General features: G+C 38.4%; 1 protein-coding gene across 3 annotated transcripts in view; it reads left to right on the top strand.

Moving 5' to 3' along the window:
- Positions 1-21,793, top strand: part of Usp6nl (USP6 N-terminal like) — a 136,284-nt gene that overhangs the window by 88,815 nt on the left and 25,676 nt on the right. For all 3 annotated transcript variants that reach the window (XM_013121390.3, XM_040755529.1, XM_040755528.1), the window contains 6 exons: positions 4,101-4,181; positions 10,574-10,681; positions 15,506-15,615; positions 17,666-17,714; positions 18,479-18,599; positions 21,485-21,579. In XM_013121390.3, coding sequence (XP_012976844.1) covers positions 4,101-4,181; positions 10,574-10,681; positions 15,506-15,615; positions 17,666-17,714; positions 18,479-18,599; positions 21,485-21,579 — 564 coding nt within the window. The remainder of the gene's footprint in view (positions 1-4,100; positions 4,182-10,573; positions 10,682-15,505; positions 15,616-17,665; positions 17,715-18,478; positions 18,600-21,484; positions 21,580-21,793) is intronic.

The raw sequence follows: 21,793 nt of genomic DNA on the forward strand, positions 1-21,793 counted from the left end.
GGTGGTAGGGACGTATACCTTTAATCCCAGTACTTGAGAAGCGGAGGCAGGTGGATCTCTGAGAATTTGCGATCAGTCTGGAGTCAGTTCCAGGACAGCTAGGGCTGTTTCACAGAGAAACCCTGTCTTGGAGAAAAATAAAAAACAAAACAAAACATTTTTGTGTTCTTAAATGACTGCATCCTTGGAAATATTTACATATAAAATATTTAGATATGATGTACTCATGTCTGTGATTTTCTAGTGGATTTGTCACAATCCCTCCCCAAAGAAATAAGTGAAATCTGTCAAAAGATTAATACTTGTTAGATTTCCATGAAGCACATGGAAACATATGATGTGGTTTTTCTTTTAGTTCATATAGGTTTGAAATATTTCCAAATGAAAATTAAGAAAAGTAAGCCAACAGAATCCATGCTGTGTAAGCTTCTCACACACACCAACAGTTGTGCTTTTTGTCACACTTTGGAAACTATCTGTCAACATGTAGTATGACATTCTTCCTACCATAGTGTCACATGGGGTTATCTGTTATAATTTCTTATGGTTCTTTCTGTATTATATGGTGAAGCTCCTACCTGAGGCAACAGTTTGTATTCATACTCTTTCCACTCTACTTGGAAGCCACAGGGCATTACTAATTATTTCACATTGCTGCCTGTGCCCTGCGTGTTATAAACTGTTACTATATATATGTTACTATATATATATAGTATATATATATATATATATAATTTTAAACTCTTATACAACTATTGTTTTAGATAATGAAATTAAAAAGTAGACATATGCTTTGGTCTCCATGGTCAAGCAGTTTAATAATAACAATGTGATTTGAGCACTTAAGCAGCTGGAGTAAATGTGTTGAGTGTAATAGTTCCCATTCTGTAGAACGGAGAACTGAGGGAAACAGACAGGAGGAGGCAGAACTCTGATTATACTGGGCCTTGCTCCATGCCATGAAATCTGAGGGAATAGCTTGAACATGGAGGCATTTCAGAGAGGCTTTAGACCTTGGACATTTGAACTGCCAAATGAATGATGTATAGTTATGTAAAGAGAAGCTTTTTCCTTGTTAGCCGCTTTGGTTTATCACCCGCCAGTCGCCTGGGCTCTGCCACGTTGTAGTACCCAAATAACACACAAGACGCTGTATTAATTATGAAGCTGTTGGCCTTGCTTGTTTCTTACTGGCTAGCTCTGACTTAAGTAATTACCCCATAATTGTTAATCTATGTATTTCTCTTACCGGAGACGTTCCGGGCTTCCTACCCCATGGCGGTTACATCTTGAATTCCCTGTGTTTCTCCTTCCCAGAATCCTCCTGGATTCCTAGTCTCACCTATCTAGATTCCTATTGGCTCAACAGTACTTTATTGACAAATGTACAGGACTTCCCCCATCATAGTTACTTTTCTCATTGCTTTCACAAAATATCTGACAAAAAGAACTAAGGAAAGGCTTGTTGTAGCAGTTTGAGGTGCAGTCCATCCCGGCAGGGAAGTCATGGTGGCAGAAGTGTAAACATCTTGTCACAAGGCAGTCACAGGAAAACAGATGAGTCCTGGGTCTCAGATCATTTTCTCCTCTTATTCAGGTTCAGACCCCAGCCAGCCTCAAGTTAACTCAATTTAGAAACTCAGAGTGTTGTCTCCCATCCTGTCAAGTTGGCAGTAAGCATGAGTCATCACAAGTGGTGAGGAAAAAGCACCGCTAGCAGACAAAGGGCAGACCTTGGTTAGAGAGGCATGGCAGTAGATTATGTGTTGGGAACGGCCAGCAGTTCAAGACAACAGATTTGAGTTGAAAGTGTCTGTTAAAATCTCAGGTAGAAATCCTGACATACTGTCGTAGTCTACTTTTATTTTGATGTAGATGAATGAATCTGTGACTTATTGGTGCTCTAGCCTGTTTTCTAGGACTCTTAAGTTCACAGGTGTAATGTGTGGTTTCAGTTACTTCTTCAAAATAGTTGTTAGAACAGTCAGCTTCAGCACTTGGTAAGAAAGTAGGTTTTAACCGTGAATTACTGACTGGACTGGACAGGGAGACTGCATGCATTCAAGTCTGGGGTTGTGAAATCATAGTATTGTGGAGTCAGCACTTAAGCTTAACTAATATCTAAGTCTAAACTCTTTCACTAGGAGATTATCCAAGGCACAGTTTTTTTTTTAGTATGTATAGAAGAAAGAAAAACATGTTTAATGGTTCTTAAAATGTTATGTGTATGTATGTTTTGTTCTTGCAGGATGCAGAGCATTTAAACCACTCTAATATATAACAAACATTAATATATGAAAGTATATCTTTGAAAAAAAAGAATGACTATTCCCAGAAGTGATTAATTGGTAATTCATAGAAATAAAAGTGAAAGCTATCAGGAGATTCTATGAGTGGGCTATGTGTGTGGTGCTCTTGTGCTGACTTGGAGTATCTGGGGGTTTTCATGTCGATGGAAAAGGCCGTTGTGCTTTAAGAAGTCAAAGGAGGAAGTGTGGAAATGGCAGCTGAGACCAGGGTCTCCTTCTTCAGTTTGGCCTTCTCTAAAGTCTCATTTAGAGAAACATTAATTAGATTTCAGTGCCCCGCTGAGTTTTAAAATGAAACATATTTCTTGAACCATCTGCATCATTTTATCACTAATAATATAATAAAGACTGTGTTTAGTCTTTTGAAAAATGAGAATTAACGTTCTTTTGCTCACAAGTGATCATCTTTTATTATAAAAATTCATAAAAAACTTTAAAAAGTTAGAAAGTAATTACAGAGTTTTACAAATATACCTGAAGGTAAATTCTATAAAAAATTTCTTATTGCTGAGGATAGTTTCTTAAATTCAGGATTTTCCTTGGGGATTTATGCTTTTAGATCTAAAATTATTGGTGGTGGGTGTGTGCCATCTGCCAGCATACTGCCTGCCTGTTGGAGGCTGGAGTGAAGCCAGTCAGTAAGGAGCCATAATTTTCATCCAGGAAGTATGATTGCCTGTGTTAGAAGGAAGACAGGATGGCAGCTGAAAACAGAGGAGAGGTGACTAGAGGGCACAAGAAAAGCCCTTGTCTGCTCTGAATGCCTCTGCCCTTGCTAGACTTGTCCCTTAAGCACTTTGTATCTGCCTCCTTAGTGGCAGACCTGCCTCAGGAGACCAGAGGGAGCATACATCCTTGGAGTACAGGATGAACCTGCAGAACTGTTGCCTTTCTTGGGTAGTTTTCTCTTTTCATTGCTTGTTATCACACATTTATTATGCTCTCAGGCCTAAATACTTGGAAAAGTATTTCTTCTCCTAGAAACCCTAAAAGAGAGGAACGAAGCCTTTTCTGTGTTAACTTGTTTCAGTGCTCAGCTCTGCTGCAGATCTCAGGCTTCATACACAAGACTCTTAGTTCACTATGGTGGCTGTTTCCTTCCTAAAGCTCTTTGGAACTTCTGTCAGCTCTGTAGGGTGCTGAATGGTATCAGAAACATACATATCCCACATCACACCAGATAAATCCCATAATAATCTTTCAGCTCTTCGTGTAGGGTCTTTGATAACTTTTTCCATGTGACATTACCACTAGCCTTATATCAGGCCAGAAACCCTTCTACAGCGTTGTGACTCATTGTTGTTTATTATTTCTCTAGCATGGAGCTAGTTATATGTTAATCACACAGTAACTAAATTGAATTCTTAAAAAAAATGGACTTAGTCATCAAAAACATGAATGAGCTAGAATTGAGTAGAGTTAAATAAAATATAATTGAAGCTTGTAGTTGTTTTTTTGTTGCTTTGCAAAATGCTTCAAATTTTCCTTTTAAAAACTTTTTTAGTATACACAGGATTTTCTGTGATTGTCTTTAAAGCATTAGAAACGACAGACAAGCCCTTTGCTATCTTCTTACTCACATCAAGTGTACAGTACGTATGCTCCCTAACTTCATTTTGGCTGCTGTTGATGCTAGTATGACATTATCCCACTTACAAGCAAGTTAGGTAGGGCATTTGCTCTCTGGAGTAGTATAACCTCAAAAAGCATTTTCTCTGCTTTTGTTATGTCGTGATTTATAAGTAAAGAGTGTCAAACAAACACTAATGTTATGTTTGAATTTTATTTTAGCAAAAGCAACTGGAAATTGAAAGAACTACCAAATGGCTGAAAATGCTGAAAGGATGGGAAAAATATAAGAACACTGAGAAGGTAATTTAAAATAATATTATTTCCATTTGAAGCTATTTAAATTCATTGTGGATTTTCATAACCGTTTTCCTTCAGTTATTCCAATGTTTGCATTCATATTCATTTTTGAAATTTTAGTTTAACGAGGCAGAATGTTTTGTCTTAGAAATCTTCATGTTGGAAATAATGGAATCCTCAGATCAGAGTGGTTCCAATAGTCAGAGCTGTGCTGGGTGTCCAGAGGTCGAGTGTAATTGGGTTTAACTGCTCTGTTTCTTTTGCCTCCCCTCTGGCTTCCCTTTGTGGTCAGAATCACTGCCGTAGTTCCAGGATTCACATCCATACCACATTGCTCAGTAAAAGAGGGAGCTTGCCTCTGAACACTTTCCTAGAACAATCTCCTTCCCAAAAGCTCCTTCTCAAGCTGCTCTGCCTTGAGTCCATGCTAAGTTTTAAACTCGAGTCCCCTAAGGTCACTCTCAGTCCTTGACTGTTGAAATGGCTCAGCAGGTAAAGGTGCTTGTGCAAACCTGATGACTAGCATTTGATCCCCAAAACCCATATAAATAAATTGTCCTCAGACGGCCATAGGAGTGCTATAACATGCTTTTCAAAGTTTAAATTTTGCTTGAAAGGCCGAATGTTATCAGTACGACACAGTGCCAACAGTTTTCCTTCAGGTCAGAGCCTCAGTATATTTGTTGTAATAAAATGCCTGCTAAGTATGGTCCCAAATCTGAACAGCCATAGAACTGCAGCCAGTTAGTTGTTCTTTCAAGTATAATGGCATTCTGTGAGATCAAGCAGTTGGTGTACATTGTCATTCAAACATCTTTAGAAGTACTTTTCTGTGGTAACCATGATATTTGAGTGGTACAAGCTCCAGAAGGACTTCCAGCTTCATTGGTCAGCATATCACTGCAACCTATGCCCAAGAATTTAAGAGTTAATTCAATTAGTGCTTTCTATGCTATATCTGGAACTTCCTACGTGAAACTGAACTTCCAGTATTCCAGATTGTACTGTTGTTGACTTGGTTTGTGCCCAGTAGTAGTAACTTTATCTCTGTCACTTTCTCCCATCAGTGCAAAAGTCTTAGTGAAAATGGAAAGAGACATTGTGTTCATATTTTGAAAATGGTTTTGGTCTGGTGCTTGCAAACCCCTGATACCTCACCGCAGTTCCTCTAGAATGTAGTAGTGCTCATTTTAAAGGGATGGGGGTCTGCTGGGCTAACACAGGGAAATTAGCATCAGCCTGGCCTACAGACAACACCCAGTAAATGTTGGCTACCTGTGCACAGTTTTGTTTTTGTTCTTGTTGTTGTTGTTTTTGACATAGGGTTTCTCTGTGGTTTTGTAGGCTGTCCTGGAACTAGCTTTTGTAGGCCAGGCTCATCTCGGACTCACAGAGATCCGCCTACCTCTGTCTCCAGAGTGCTGGGATTAAAGGTGTGCGCCACCAACGCCTGGGCCCTGTGCACAGTTTTTAAAGTGGAGAACATCCGATAGCAAAACACAGCTAAGCTAAAGTAGTCTTTTTTTTCCCTTCTATTACCATACTCTTTAAATTTTTAAAATTACATGTATTTAGTGTGTGTATGTATGTGGGTTCATGTGTGTTACAATGTGCATTTGGAGGTCAGAAGACAACTTTCAAAAGTCAATTTTCTTTTGCCATATGTAGGCTCTGGATTTTGAATGTAGGTTTTTTCAGGCTTGGCTGCAGCACCGTTACCTGTTGAGCTGTCCCACTGGCCTGTATTTCTTTATACTTTTCCCATATACATCCTTGTATAAATACAAATTATTGTACATCGGCATAAGAATTCTGTCGAGCATCAGTTCCTTAAAGCTAGATGGGATAGTCTTGGTTTAAACTCCAGCTTGTCACTTGTAGTGCCTGCTTTTAGAGGTGCTGTTGACGTTTAAACAAACTACCTTAGCACAGCCTAGGAAGTGCTGCTTGTTAGCCCAGGAGAGGCTGTTTCATGGTGTTGGGAAAAAGCTAAGCAAAATCAAGTAAGGTTTTTGTATTATAGGATTCTACAGTTGTTGATGTGGACTGTGACCTGCTATTATAGGAAGCTTGCTCACTGTGGAGATCTCTTGGTTATGGGGTATCCCACAGAGCTAATGCCATTGTTTCTTCTTTGTGAGCATCCCAAATAACCTTATTTTAAAGTTAAGTTCTTACTATTTTGTTTTATGCTGAAGTGAGTTTATTTTGTGTTGTTGGGTCTTTGTTTTAGCACTGGGTTTAGAACTCGAGATATCTTTATAAGGAATCACTTCAAAGTGGGAAATTAGGTGCAGCTCTGTGCTCTTGTTTAATAGCACCGTACCCTCAGATCAGCTTGCAGTTGACAGCCCCTTTCCTCTGTGGAAAGATCGCTCAAGCGATGATGACAGGATGAATTTCGAAGCATTGCACCTACACTTTAGTTTCACATTCAGTCTAATAAAGTATCTGTAGAATTATATGGCTTTATTCTTCTCTGGTATACATGTATCTGTTGAAGTAAGGAAGTCTCTGTAAAGATGAGTACTTCTGTGAGGCTATTACTGTGACAGCAACTCCAGCTAATGCAGCTCCCATTAAGAGGGGTTTTAGCAGAACTATTTCTTTGATGTATAATTTTAAAGCACTCTGCCCTAACTATAGTGTAGAATCATTTGATGATATATATGGTCCAATTTGGTGTGAAACAGAGTGTACCTTCTAAAAGAATTACCACCTACAATTCAAGTCTTGTTTTAAATTACACTGATGTAAAAAGGTAACATTGTATTTCTGTTTCATCCAAAGGGAGGGAGGAATGTTTTCTCTTCAGAGTCCCTGCTTATATAGTAATAATGCAGAAAGACTCAATGTCTTGAAATACAAACATGACTCTAGCAGAGAATATTTGGAGTTTTAGAACTAGCTTTCATGCAAGCTTCTGTGAGGGTCATGTTGCCAGTGTTCACACAGTGGCAGCCTACCTCCTGGGATGGGGCTTTGTTTGTTAGCTTCCATGTAGGTGTGAGATGTATGCTTACATCACAGGCATCCCAGGGTTGTCATAGAAATAGATAGTAATGCTGTGCTGATGGAAAGATCAACAGATAAGAAACTGCACTATGGGCTGGTCAATAAACTGTACTTTTATGTATAGCCTAATGCTTTTCAAAATTTCTAAAACTTCTGTGATAATTGACAAGATGAAAGGAAAAATGTGTAGCCATAGCAAGTCAGTTATATAAGAGGTCAAGCATGGTTACCTCTCAGCATCTGAGGGCTTTTTTTCCAGGACCCTTGTGGTTCCAGAGTCCACAGATGCACGAGTCTTTCATATCAAATGGTACAGTGTTTGTGAGTAGCCAATGCCCAGCTTTTTCCCTCTCCAGGCTAAGTGTACATGTGGTGTGACTGTTTACTAAATAGCACTGACAAGAAAGCAGTTTGAGGCATATGTAAAACAGTTTTTTCCTGAATAATTTTGACTTGTGATTAAGTCTAGAGTTATAGAACCATGAGTTTGGAGGGCTAAAGTGTATGTGAAAATCAATAAGTGTAATTTAAAAAAATCTTATTTTTAGTTTGCAAATTTGGTTGGATGCCAGAGATAATCACTTTTATATTCCTTTTAAGTTCAGTTACATTATCAATGTTTTAATGTTATCTACTCTTGAATTTTAGAACATTTTTCTGTCACTTTTCCATATATTTTAATAACTGGCTGACAAAACAATATGTGTGGTCACAGAAGGATGACCCTTGTTCTTAAGAAATGTAAAATCTGTAATATTTATTTATTTATGTATGTCTGCTTACACATGTGTGTGGGTATGCTTGTAGGAAAGGACAGAGGTTGATACCAGGTACCTTCCTCAGTCTCCTGAGACCGTTGTGCATGTGTGTAGTGGGCATGTTGTACATGAGTATGTGCATGTATGTGCTGGGGGTGTTAGATCAGGACTCTGGTGCTTTGCTCTGTGACTCTCTGTCTTAGTCTCTTAAGCATGATCTCTCACAGAACCTGGAATTGACCATTTCAGCTACGCTGGCTAACAGTGAGCTTCCCCTTACAGTAATACCCAGCCTGTTACCATACCCTTAGCACAATCATGCACAGATTTTTTTTTTAACATGGGTACTAGAGAGTTGAATCTTGGTCCTCTTGTTTACACATCAAGTGCTGTTTCCCACAGAGCCACCTTTCCATTGTCAAGGTACCCTCCAGTCAAGGGCTTTCTTTCTTTTTTTTTTTTTTTTTTGGTACTGTCATTTGTTTTGCTTGTACTGGGCAAGCACTCTACCACTGAGCCCCAGCCCCAGCCCTCACCTTATTTTTGTTACAGGCTCACCACCAGTGGTCTCTAGCTTATCAATTTAGCTATAGTGGTTAGCCAACAGCCGCTAGGGATTCTCCTGTCTCCTTCCCCAGCACTGGGATTATAGACACATATTGCTGCACTGGGCTTTTACATAGGGGCTGAGAATTTGAACTTAGTCCTCCTGATTTATGCTGCAAATACTTACTGGATTCTCCTTTTAAATAATGGTAACTTTTTCGGCTTGTCATTGGGCAAGTTATTGATCTTCTTTATGATTTACTTTCCATGTATAGTTTAATTGTTGGTATAATTAAATGGCATAAATATATAGCAACAAGTTTAAAATAGTTTCCTATATAGAGTAAATGCTTAGTGAGAGGTAGGGTTAGTTGGTACTGTGGATGAGGATAGTGACAACATGTCAGTATTTCTTTTTCACTCATTTTAACAGTAAGCCCTGGGATAGCCTGGTGACCATTGAATTTTGATTTCTTCCTGGAGTTTTCCTACTTTTTTCTCTTAATTTAACCATGACAACTTGATTTTCCCCCCTTAGATATAAAGTTAAAATATAGACTGAGCATTCTTCATGTGAAATTTTGAAATTGGAAGGACTCTAGAATCCAAAATTGTGTTGCACTTACATGATGTTACAAACAGACAGTTCCATGCTTGGTCTTATGTGACATCACAGTCAAAATACGGAAGATACTGAATAAAATTACCTTAAGGTGCTGGGTATGGTAGCACATGCTCACAATCATAGTTTGGGGGAGGTATAGCTAGATAGGCGGATCCCTCGGGCTTGCTGGTCCATTAGCCTAGCCCAATTGGCAAGTACTTGATCAGTAGAGGCCATTTCAAGAGATGAAGGTGAACAGTACCTGTGTTATCATTTGGTCTGTGCATGCACATGCATAACGTGTTTCTGCGCACCCCAACAAAATAGGCACATATATGTGCACCCACACGCGCGCGCACACACACACACACACACACACACACACACACATCCAGCTTATGTGTATAAATTGTAGATGAAACAAAAGAATTTAATGCTTAGACTTGGGTTTCATCTCCTAAATACATCATTATGTATATACAAGTGTTGTAAAGTCTAATGAAATAAGTAAAATTCCAAACCTTCCTTAAGGACTCCTGCCATAATTTATCAATCATTTTTTTTTGGTTTGGACATTAATTTTTAAATTTCAAAGTGTTATTGTGGTATCACATTGTAATGAACTTAATGGATTTGTATATTATTTTGAAGTACTAATTATGAGACAGGGAAGTCTGTTGAGTCTTAAGATCTTTAGGGTAATTGCAATGCATATTTCAAGAAGCTAAGTTGATAATGATTACATAGATGTCTAATTTTTCTGAAAAGCAAATTGTGGGCTGGGGAAGAAGCTTAGTAGTTGAGAGCATTTGCCTGCCGTGTGCAAGGCACTGGACTTGATTCTCTACACAGCTGGGAAAGAAGTAAGGAGAGGTCTTTGTCTTTGATGGAGATTTGCCAACTGTTTTGTGTGATCAGATAGGTTTAGTGCCATTTAAGAAAAGGGACAAAGGGTGAGGTGGGCAGCTGAGCTAATTGAGGTCTGAGACAGAGAGAGCTCCGTGTGTTCTACAGGGAGATGGTATTAGGAAAGAGGTTAGACAGTGCTTTCTGCATTCATGAGTGGTCTTTGGATCACCTTCTAGCTGTGTGGAGAAGGCTGGGGTATAGTAAGGAAGTGTGTAAATAAGATGTTCACAGTTTACTTCAGAGCATTAGCTCTGCTCACAGAATGCTAAGGGACCCTTCTGTAATAGTCAAGTGTATCGATATACCAAGTGTTCTCGACATTTCTGGTTTTCCTGTTTTCTTTTGATAGTTTTTGTTTTTTCCTTCTGTGATTATGTTTCCCTTTTAGGATCTAAAAAAAAATACAAGCGACATAAACTAATTGTATTGACTAATTAAAGTTTATAAATTAATGGTCCTGTATATCTGGAAAAAAACTGACATATTCAGTGGGTCAGTAGAAGGGACTATCTAAGCTTTTGTCAGTTTGTAATCTTTTCCTGTTTCCTTCTCTTTTAAATCAGTTTCATAGACGAATTTACAAAGGAATTCCACTCCAGCTCCGAGGTGAAGTCTGGGCTCTTCTTCTTGAGATCCCTAAAATGAAAGAAGAAACAAAAGACCTTTATAGTGTGAGTAGTTAAACTAACTATGACTTTGAAGTTAAAGTGCAAAATAATTTCTTTTTGTTTTTAAGGTGATATGATATTCTCCTATCACTTGAAATTGTATTGAGATTGCAATGCTTACTGTTTTTGTTTTGTTAGTGCCAGTTTACTCAGATTTTATTTAGATCAAGTGTTGTCTGTATCAGCCAGCATTGTTAGACACTGACAGTGATCCGTTAGTGCTGAGGCACATTTACTACTAATAAGGAGATTTACATCATGTTTAGAGTTTACAGAGTAAGTAAATACAGAATCTATCTATCCAACACCTGCCCACATGTGGTTGCTCAGCAGGACTGAGGGAAAGTTTGTTCCCAAGATAATTTCCTGTCTTCTTTTTATTATATATGAATTAAAAGTTAAACTTGACTGAGTGATGAATTTTTTCCTTAACTTGCATAATGATTAAATATACCTCCTTTATCATTCAGCCATACCCTTTCTAAACCTAAGTTTATGTTAACCTTTGGAAAGAATAAGAACTTTAAATCTAAGATTCTTAGATCCATGGGTTTTAAAGTAAAACATATATTGTAAAGTAAAAAATACATAGAAAATGTATTTAAATAGAATGAATTACAATAGAACAAATGGGGGATAAAGAAACAACCCAGCCAGTTGTAAAAGTCACGTTAGTGTCTTTTGATATTTTTCTTTTCTATGTGTGAGTTCAGATCAAAGTTTGCCAAATGAAAGATATTAAGCAGTAGTTAAAGAGTTAATAGTTTTATGAGAATACAGGACTTCACACAGGCAGTGAATTTGTGTTTCAGGGTTTGAAATTATTTTAGGCTATTAATGAGATATCTGTTATTAGCATGGAGGTTTTAGAGCCCATGTTCAAAGCGATGTGTGCCTGAGAGAACATACATACAATTTAACTCTAGCACTTAGAACAGTGTGCCCAGCATACAGTTTGTGCTCAGTAAATATCTGGCTAATGAATGAACATAGAAAATAGCAAGAGTATACAGTATTTTTATCTGTATTCATTTCCAGGACTGCTAGAGCTAAGAGGTATACTGTGGGTGATTAAAACCACAGCAATCTATTCTGTCACACTTCTGGAGGATAGAGTTCAGGGTTAGTGCTGCTGCAGGACCTGGCTGCTCTTCAAGGCTGCAGGGAAGACTCTTTCCTGGCCTTCTGCCAGCCTCTGGTGGCTGCCTGCAATTGTTGGTGTTCCTTGGCTTGTAGCTCTTTAGCTCCTCTGCCTCCTGTGTCACGTGTCACATGTGGCTCTGTGTCTCTTCCCTGAAAAGGTCGCCAGCCATTGGATTTCAGGTTTTTTGTAGTGCATAAGGCCTTACCTGAGCTTAATGGTGTCTTCAAACTCTCTGTTTCCAAATAAGGCCACAGGCACTGGTTCTGGACAGACATGAACTTTGGGGGACACTCTTCAACCGTGTGTGTGTGTGTGTGTGTGTGTGTGTGTGTGTGTGTGTGTGTGTGTGTGTGTGCGCGCATGCGGGTGCCTGCCGTGTTGGTTTCAGTGCATCTTTTGCATTAGCTTGTAAACCCTTGAAAACATGAATAACATTTCTGCTCTGTTCATTTTTACCTACTTCCCTGGTCTTTGCTACCATCATAATGTATTTGCTGTGATTTTCATGTCTTTGAGAAAAGCCAGCATTATAGATATGTTTGGGTCTTTTTTTGCTACACCTAAATTTTATTTTAAGACTTTTTTTGTCATGTCTGAAACATTTTCTTCCTGTTTTGACATCTCAGCTTTTATACCAGGAGGCCTTTAGAATAAGTGAAACCTCTGTATTTGACCATTTCCTTAACAATAAAAGATATTTAAAAACTAAATATATACAGGTTACTGTTTGTACTCTTAAATTCTGGGACATACTGTGGTTATTCTTCGTGTTTTCTCTTGGGTGCTTTGTAGTGCTGAGAATGAAGCTTAGGGTCTCTCATAGACTGGAAAAATGTTATCCCACTGGGTCATACTTCTCAGCCCATTCTTGTGTTTTAAAAAGCTGCAGAAGGTCACACCTCACAACAGACTAAAAACACTTAACGTGTACATGCATACATGTCAGGCCCATGCTTATTCTAGACATAACCACATGGCCTTTACTCCACTTTTTCCTTCTTAACTTAGGGGTTAAAGCTATATTTCATGTGTATTTATTGGAGTTGATTTTAGTTTGTCTGTATTACCAGTATATGATAAATGAGTCTGTGTGAATGTGTGTCTATGGATAATTATTTATACTTAAGCATAGCTAAGTACAAATTGTTATAAATTTTAATCATCTTTCTGATTAGACACAGGTGATGCAAACAGTCATAATTTAACTCCCTTTCCATGGAAATGCCTCCAAATTGATAGCGGAGTTTTAAAAAAGGCAACACTATAAGGAATAAGAAAATGGAAGAAGTAATGTCTGCCACAGTTTAGATCACAGAGTGCAGACAGGCAGAGTAAACAAAGCACCTAAATCCTGTGCTGGCGGTGGAAAACTGGAGAAGCCACATGATTTATGTCATGAATCTCTAGAGGACTTGGTAATGGCACCTGCAGGTACCTCTGGAAGGAAAAGTGTAACTGAACACTGAAGTGGCTGAAAGTCTGTGGGAGAAGCAGTTGGAGCAAGTTCCAAGTCTCCTCTAGCACAGGCCTAGGACTTAGGTTTCTTATTGAGAGAAGGTGAAGCAGTGGCTGTCCTGGCTGGGAAGGGGAATATAATACCCCAAATTTTGGACAATTAATTTTCCCTAAGAACACCAGCAATCAGGTACCTGTGGTCCCAACAGGAGTTGGGAAGAAATTCTCTGGGATATGTGACCAGTACAAGAGAATAAGACCAAAGAAAGACCTAGGTTCTAGTGGCTGAACTGCAGCTGCCCTTGGCTGCACCCCACTCTGCATGACGTCACTGCCCACTGCTGTGCTTCACTCACTCTGCATGGCGTCACTGCCCACTGCTGCACCCTACTCTGCATGACATCACTGCCCACTGCTGTGCTGCACCCCACTCTGCATGACATCACTGCCCACTGCTGTGCTGCACCCCACTCTGCATGACATCACTGCTGTGCTGCACCCCACTCTGCATGACATCACTGCTGTGCTGCACCCCACTCTGCATGACATCACTGCCCACTGCTGCACCCCACTCTGCATGACATCACTGCCCACTGCTGCACCCCACTCTGCATGACATCACTGCTCACTGCTGTGAAGCCCCATTTGGGCACACAGCTTTGTTTAATGCCTTACTTTCAAGCAAAAACAGATAACAAAATATTAATAGTCATTTGAGGAAAGGGACTTAAGTTGGAAACAAAAGAAGCGGAAAAATACACTTGTAAGAAACAGACCATAGAATAAGAAGAGAACCTAAAGGATTGTTGTTAATGTCTTCAGAGAAATGAAATTGATATTGCATCCATAAAACAAGTATAGGAAGCTATAAAAAGGAGCATTCTGTAACAACAAAGACCTATATAAAAGATAGAAATGAAAAACTTAGTTGAAAATAACAATTGAAAATTTTCAGAAAACAAAATTTAAAGGCATAGATATGAGCACTAATAAAGAAAAAAGAAAACGAGCTGATTTCTTAGGAGATTCCCACACTGTAATAACCAAGCTCCAGAAAGAAGATGGGATCATGGCAGGGGAGTAAGTGGGAATCGACAGGGGAATCTGGAATTATTAAAGACAGTTGTGCAGAGATGAGAAATGTATGAGTTTGTGAGATTGAAAGTGCCTAAGTCTGTGGTTGAAAATAGATCCAAAACAAGGAAGAAATGGGTAACTTCCAAACAGTGTACCACCAACTTCCAGAAAAGACTTTACATAAAGAGTAAGAATTCCAGTGGCAGCACATGAAGCCAGAAAATGGTAAAACAGTGCCTTTTGAGCAACAGTACTTCTAATTTAGAATTCTTGAGCAGCTTCTACATCCATTTGAAAGAGTAAGTCACCAGATATTAAAGGTTTCCAACCCTTTACCTTCTGTGGTGCCCATTCACAGAATTGGAGAATGCAGTCCATAAACCAAGAGCCAGGAATCGGGGATGCAAGCTCAAAGCAAAGCTAAGGAAGCGTCAGTAGATGGTGGAGGGAGCACCAACACCAGAGGCAGTAGCCCCGAGGACAAGCCACACAAGCAGAAACGCGGGCTGGCTGCTTTGGGAGAAAGTTTAAGAAGGTGGCCACTAGAACTGGCTGGCTCGGTAGTGCATGCCTTTAATCCCAGCGCTTGGGAGCCAGCTATGGCTCCATAGTGAGACCCTGTCCCAAAAAATCCAAAAGATGCAAAGAGAAGAAACTGGTCACTGTTTGCTAGGATGTACTTGGAATTCTACAACATGCTTCAGACTTGGTGTTGAATGTATTTCCTACAAGGATAATAGAAAGTGAAGCAAGTCAAGAAGCAGCCACTCATTCCAAGGAAAGAAAAAATTGAGCCAGAGAGAAAAAGAATTGCTCGTAGAGTGCATCACTCAGCCATCTTAGTCCTACAAATCTCAGGCGTTTCCTGACCTAAACCTCACTGTTGATACCATGGAAAAGAAAGCAAGGGAGGGAAAGGGCCATGAGCAGAGTAGATGGAGGCATGGAGGGATGGAAAGTTTTCTTTGTATCTTTTTGTATTGCCTAGATCTTCTTTAAACAAGGGGAATTATTTTCCTAGCCCTACCTTCTGCTGATACATACACACATACATACATAAAATATTTTAATGATCATTTTTATATTTATCATAGGCTTCCAGCAATTGGATTTCATAAAAATGTGTTTTCTTCTTTTTTTTTCTTCTTCAGAAATTAAAACACATAGCACGGGGTTGTTCACCTGATATCAGACAAATAGACCTTGATGTGAACCGCACATTTAGGGACCACATTATGTTTAGAGACAGATACGGTGTGAAGTAAGTAAAGTTTAATATTATAAATATGAATAGCATGTGTAAATGGTCTTTATTGGAGTCTTTAAGGTAAACTATACTTTTAGAATGTTTTGTTTGATGAACCATAATCTTTATTTAGATCCTAAAGTTTTTTTTGCAGATCGTTTGAGTCATGTTGACTGAAAGGGGGGGGTCTAACTTAATTTAACATTTTAAAACATTGGCATAGTACAGGCTGTAAAATTGGTAAGAGATTATTTTTTTATTTTAAAATTCTTAAAAATATTTTGTGGGTACTAGGGAGGCTAAGGCAGGAGGATTACAGATTTGAGGCCATTTATAGACGTGAAAGCTTTTATGTGTTTGAAAACTATGACCTCATGAATAAATGGAACTTAAAAGAGAGAAAATGAATTAAATGAGAAGCTAATATATGGAGTAGGATAGAGCATTCATCCTTACTGCAGGTGGCCATCACTGTGTCAGTATGTGAATGAAAAGACACTGTTGTGCCAACCTCTGTATCATTTAGAATTAACCAGCAAAACAGAAACTGTAGGAGATCTGTATTAGGACTGGCTTGACCAGGAGGGCAGGCTACAAGCACATGGTTCTGTCTGTTTGGATTGCCTCTAATAATTTCTCCAACTCAAATCCAACAGACAATGGATTTAATCACATCTGTAAAACACTTGACAGCAGCGCCCAGGTCAGTCAGTACTTGAATAGTGAGGGAATTGTAACCTCACTGCTGTTATAGCTGGCCATTGAAGCTTGTCAACTTGGTGCTCATATCATATATCTCTCTAGCATGATGCAACAATGTTGCTTATAGCTGAAGACATATTAATCCTTTTCTCCAAGTGGATTCCAAGTCCTTTGCTGGTAGTCATGCTTAAATACTGTACTATAGAGGTACCTTTTAGTACTTCTAATGTAAGATGCAAAGAGAAAGAAAATATATAGACATTCATACCAAAATATACAAGGAAAGTGCTAGTAATTAATACAGTCATCCCTATGGCTGGCCACGTGTCATGGTATTTATAAATACATACATTTTCCATTGCCAGTCACTCAGCAAGTACCTCAGCTGTGTCACAGGTCTTAGGGCTTTAATCCTGAAAAAACTGGACCATTAGCAGTCTCCCTAAAATATGGTGCTATAGTTTTCTTTACACCTATACTCTTTGTATGTACTTAGTACATACTAAGAAGTTCCCCAAATGGTCTCCTTTATTTCAGATGTGGTTTCTTTGTGTCCTTTAGGTAGTAGCATCAACTTCTCTTGTAGTAATCAGGATCAAGTCACCCTGACCCATGTAGTCAGTCACCTTTCTGCCTTGTGAGCCCAAAAGTGACATAAGGGAACCCAAAGCAGTGGGGTGGCGGTTTTACCTGAAGCTTGATGGAATCATTGTTGTCTCCCTACAGGCTCATTCCTCTTTTCTGCTTTGTTTTTGGGGGACAGGGCTTCACTATTTAGCAGGATGGCTTAGAACTCGTGACCCTCCTGCCTTAGCCCCTAGGATTGCAACTGTGCACCACCAGGCCAGTTCTGTTAGAAGTGAGATCTCTGAGTAGCAAAGACTGAAGTGGCACAGACGGCAGTGGTGAGTTGGGAATGTAGAGAGTGCAGCTCTGCTCCCTCCACTCGCCTACTCTTAGGGTGAATGGGGCTCTTGAGCTTCCTGGGGGGAGATATCCCAGGATGTCACTTCCTGCTTAGCTGCTGCTATAAGAGTCTTCAAAAGGCCATCACAGGCTGTTTCGCCAGTAGCTTCAGAGTAAAAGAGTTGAATGAAAGAAGGAAATGGACTTAAGAAATTCAGCGAAGTCATGGTACTTTTCATATGAAGTCTGTCTGAATATGTGATAATGTAACCTCAAATTTAAACTGTTGAGAATTCTGGTTCAATTTAAGCTTAGGGTGTTAAAAAAAACTACAATAGAAACTTTATCTGAATTGTCTTTGTTTTTAGTCATACTGCTTTTTAAGTTTGTGATTTTAAAAATTAAATTATTTTAAAATTAAGTAAATTATGTTTAATATAAATTTTTAATTCTCTAGGCAACAATCTTTATTCCATGTTCTTGCGGCATATTCTATCTATAATACGGTAAGTTGGGGCATACCTACCTAGTTCTTTGAATTCCATTCTGAGGAACATGGCACTTGTAGGCCAGTTCTTCATGGTGTACACAGTCCCCATTAGCTCTGGTGTTTTTAAAGCTCCCATGTTGATCCAAGGGCCTTAGAGCTGATTTGGAAGCAGGAAATCCTAGATATGACAACAAGATACATGTGAGCCTCACTTTTCCTCTCCCTCCAGATTGTTTTGTTTCATGACGTTATTGTTAACTTTGGTTTCCTTTTTAAGCACGTACGAATAGGCACGACAGGGTAGGAAAGGGAGCGGTGGTCTGCTGACTCTACATTACTCCTGGCAGATTCTGTTGCAGTATCATCCTTCACCTGTGGAAGGTCTGGGAGGGTTAGACTAAAACTAAACCTTACAGCTTCAGAAACACAGGGATGACAAGACATGAAACTGAGATTTTGGGAACAATTTGCCAGTATCTGAGAACCATATACTCAATAAAATGAATATTGGCACTCTCTAGAGACTGTATTACAGTATCATATGAAAAACAGCTTTTAAAATGTAGCTTGAGGCTTTCCCCACACCTGTTTACTCTTGAGCTCAGTTTTATTCTAGTGTAGTATATACCGTGATGCTGTAGATATTGCAACAATTATCTCTAGAATTGCCCTGTAGTGTATCTAGGCATTTCCTGCTATTTTATAGATTAACCTTTCTCTTGTGTGTGTTCATGGAATTTGATTTTAAAGCCCCCAGTTTCTGTTTTCATTTCTCATTAGGAAGTCGGGTACTGTCAAGGGATGAGCCAGATAACGGCCCTACTCCTCATGTACATGAACGAGGAAGATGCTTTCTGGGCCTTGGTTAAACTCTTCTCAGGCCCCAAACATGCTATGCATGGTAAGAAAGCCTCATTTATGTGTGGGTATGGATGTGTGTATATTGATGTATGTGCACTATATGTATAAACAAGCCAGGGGGAAAGCAAACTGAAGCAAAATCAATGATGAAAATTTTTTGTCTTTTCCCCAAAGTGTATTGCTGGCATTTTAAAATTCTTTTCTTGTTGGTCCTCAGTCAAAAAAAATTAATTTAGGTATAGAGAACTTACATTAGGAAAGCTAAAAGATAAACCTGTTGGACAAAACACGTGCTGTTCTAATGTTTTTCATCAGGTTCTCTGATGTATAACTTTGTTACAGAATATTAACCAAGATAGGACATTTAGGTATTTAAAGAAAGAATACATAGTAATTAAGTAGCTTCACATTTCAAGTGTGGCATTTAGTTCTTTGAGTCTTACATTTTATTCCATTTTAAGGAAAAGGCTGATAACATGTTTTGACCTCTTGGTTATTAGTATTTCACAAAACATGTAACTCTTTTGTTTTCAAATTAACAGATTGTGTTTAATGCCTCTTGCTATTTTATTTGTTTGTTTTTGTTTTTTGAGACAGGGTTTCTCTGTAGCTTTGTGACCAGACTGGCCTCAAACTCACAGAGATCCGCCTGCCTCTGCCTCCCCAGTGCTGGGATTAAAGGTGTGTGCCGCCACCCCCCTGCCCAGGCTAACTTTTTAAAAAAGGGTGTACATATGTATGTGCTTTTGTCTTACTCCCCATGTTTCTCGCTAGTTATTTTAACAGATACCTGTATGGTAACTGATTCTGAGTACTTGTAATGCCTTAAATGGACTCCAGAAGTGAGATATACTATTGTATCAAGTTATCATCTAAGCCGGGCGTTGGTGGCGCACGCCTTTAATCCCAGCACTCGGGAGGCAGAGGCAGGCGGATCTCTGTGAGTTCGAGACCAGCCTGGTCTACAGAGAGAGTTCCAGGACAGCCTCCAAAGCCACAGAGAAACCCTGTCTCAAAAAATCAACAAAAAAAAAGTTATCATCTAATAAACTGTAGAATTGAAAAGACATTTTGGCAAAAAGAACCCATCACTATCATTAGTCTTTCTCTGGGCTCCCTTTGTGATGGTGTTGCTGAGCTGTCCTGGAATATAGTGGAGTGTTTCCTGCTTGGTGATAGGTTAATTGTGTGGTGATGTTTTCATCAGATTTTAGAAAATGGTATTTTCTTTTGAACATCTTGTAACTTAAACTGTCACTGTCTAATTTTTAAGCAGTGTTAATTTTACAGCCCTATCATTTGTTCCTGCAGTATAGTTTAGGATGTTTTTATGGGTGACATTATACTTGAGGGATAATTTGTCTCTAGACCTGTGCAGTTTTGTGACTGGAATTTACCTCTGCTCTTTGTATTTTCTGTGTAAAAGTTTATCACTTGTAAGTGTATGGCATCAACCTAGAACTAGACAGACACCAATTTAAAATACTGAGCCCAGGTTGTCACTGAAAAGTGTTAGACAGTCATAGCTTGCTTAAGCTGGTTCTTACTGAAGTACATTGGCTTTTTTTAAAATCAGATTTTTTTCCCCATTCCTGTCTAATTGACCATGGAAGTGGCTCCAATGGAGAGAGATTTTTAGATAAAATCATTTTACTGTAAACAAAACAAAACTATTACTAAATGAAGGACAGGATCTTTGGAAACTTTTACACACATCTTCAAAACTGAACTCAAACTATAAGTGCAGTGTTTCATTGCTGTGTCCCTGGGTTCCTGAAGCACACTGGATCCATTGCTTTTTGCTTTGGCTTTACTTCCATGAAAATCACAAGTATGAATTTCGTGTAGTTTTATTAACCAGTACCAAGTTACATTTACAAAACTGTATATACATTTTTAAGGCTTTTTGTTAGAAAATTTACTAATTCAGTATATTAGGATCTTTCATTATACTTGCTGATATGTTTAGAAAACAATTACTTTTTAAATTACATGTTATATGGAGTAATTAATGGACTCTTAAATCAAACAAATATGTGAGACTAAATTAAAGCAAAACAGGTTTCATTAAATCTGAAAGACAACTTAATGCTTATAAGCTATTTTCAATAATGAATACTCAAGGAGAATGTGTATGACATACCTTTCCCTTAGTTTTTAGAAAACCAAAAGATGCCTATTAACATCTCCGAGATGTGCTTAGAAACTAGGTTTGAAAATACTAATTGCAGAAATAAAATTCATTAGGTATATGTTCTGAAATGGATTGTATAAATACCTGAAAAGGAACTTATGAATAAAAAATAGTTGTAAATTCAGTAAGCTAAATATTCAAATTAGTACTAATTTCAATTAGTTACTTCCTAGAAGTCCTACAGATTACAATGTATTACATATAGGTCTTGGTATAACTTAAAGTACCTGTATGTTTTAGCTGATGTTATAGTTTATGAAAATAATTTAAAAGTGATTTTAAAAATGTAGAGACACAGTAATGAAATTGTTAGTGTATACTTTAAAAATGTAGTAAGATATGAAAGGTATTAACAGTAGAGCATAGTGGTCATCAGGAGTGAACAGCTTGTAAAGTTACAGCCAGCACTGGTAAAGGAGACTGATAAATGGATTCATTTTCCATTGTCTTTTGCTGTTAAAGTTTTCCTCCTAACTTAGAAATATGTTTTCCTCTTTATCAGTTCTACAAAGTAAAAGTGGTAGTTAGCAAACAAATGCTACCTAAAAGTTTTTACTATCCAAAGTTCACATGAAATTATCTCTATGATGGGGAAGAAAACCCTCATGGTCACTAGGGAGGTTCTTTTTATTTTGACAGATATAAATACAGTGTGTTGCATTTTAAGTTAGGGGTTTTGTTGGTACTGTCTCTGAAGTTCTGTTTTCTTTGTTTGTTTGTTTGTGTTCTAGGCTTTTTTGTCCAAGGTTTTCCTAAACTTTTGAGATTTCAAGAACATCATGAAAAAATTCTGAATAAATTTCTGTCCAAACTTAAGCAACACTTGGTAGGTAGATATGTCACTGATTTATAGCCACCTACACCGAGAGTGAAGAAGCAGTAATTAGTTCAGTTCAGCCTGGGTTCCCTGTTCCTGGTTAGCTCACTGTGTAGTCATAATCCTCAACTGTTGGAAGAACATTAGATGTAAAATTCAGCATTAATAGACTACCGCAGTCCTAATTCATAGGTTCAGATTACTTCTGTGAAGCTGATAAATA

The sequence above is a fragment of the Mesocricetus auratus genome, unplaced genomic scaffold (assembly GCF_017639785.1).
Source record: "Mesocricetus auratus isolate SY011 unplaced genomic scaffold, BCM_Maur_2.0 Super-Scaffold_100013, whole genome shotgun sequence".
In the NCBI taxonomy this organism is placed as follows: domain Eukaryota; kingdom Metazoa; phylum Chordata; class Mammalia; order Rodentia; family Cricetidae; genus Mesocricetus; species Mesocricetus auratus.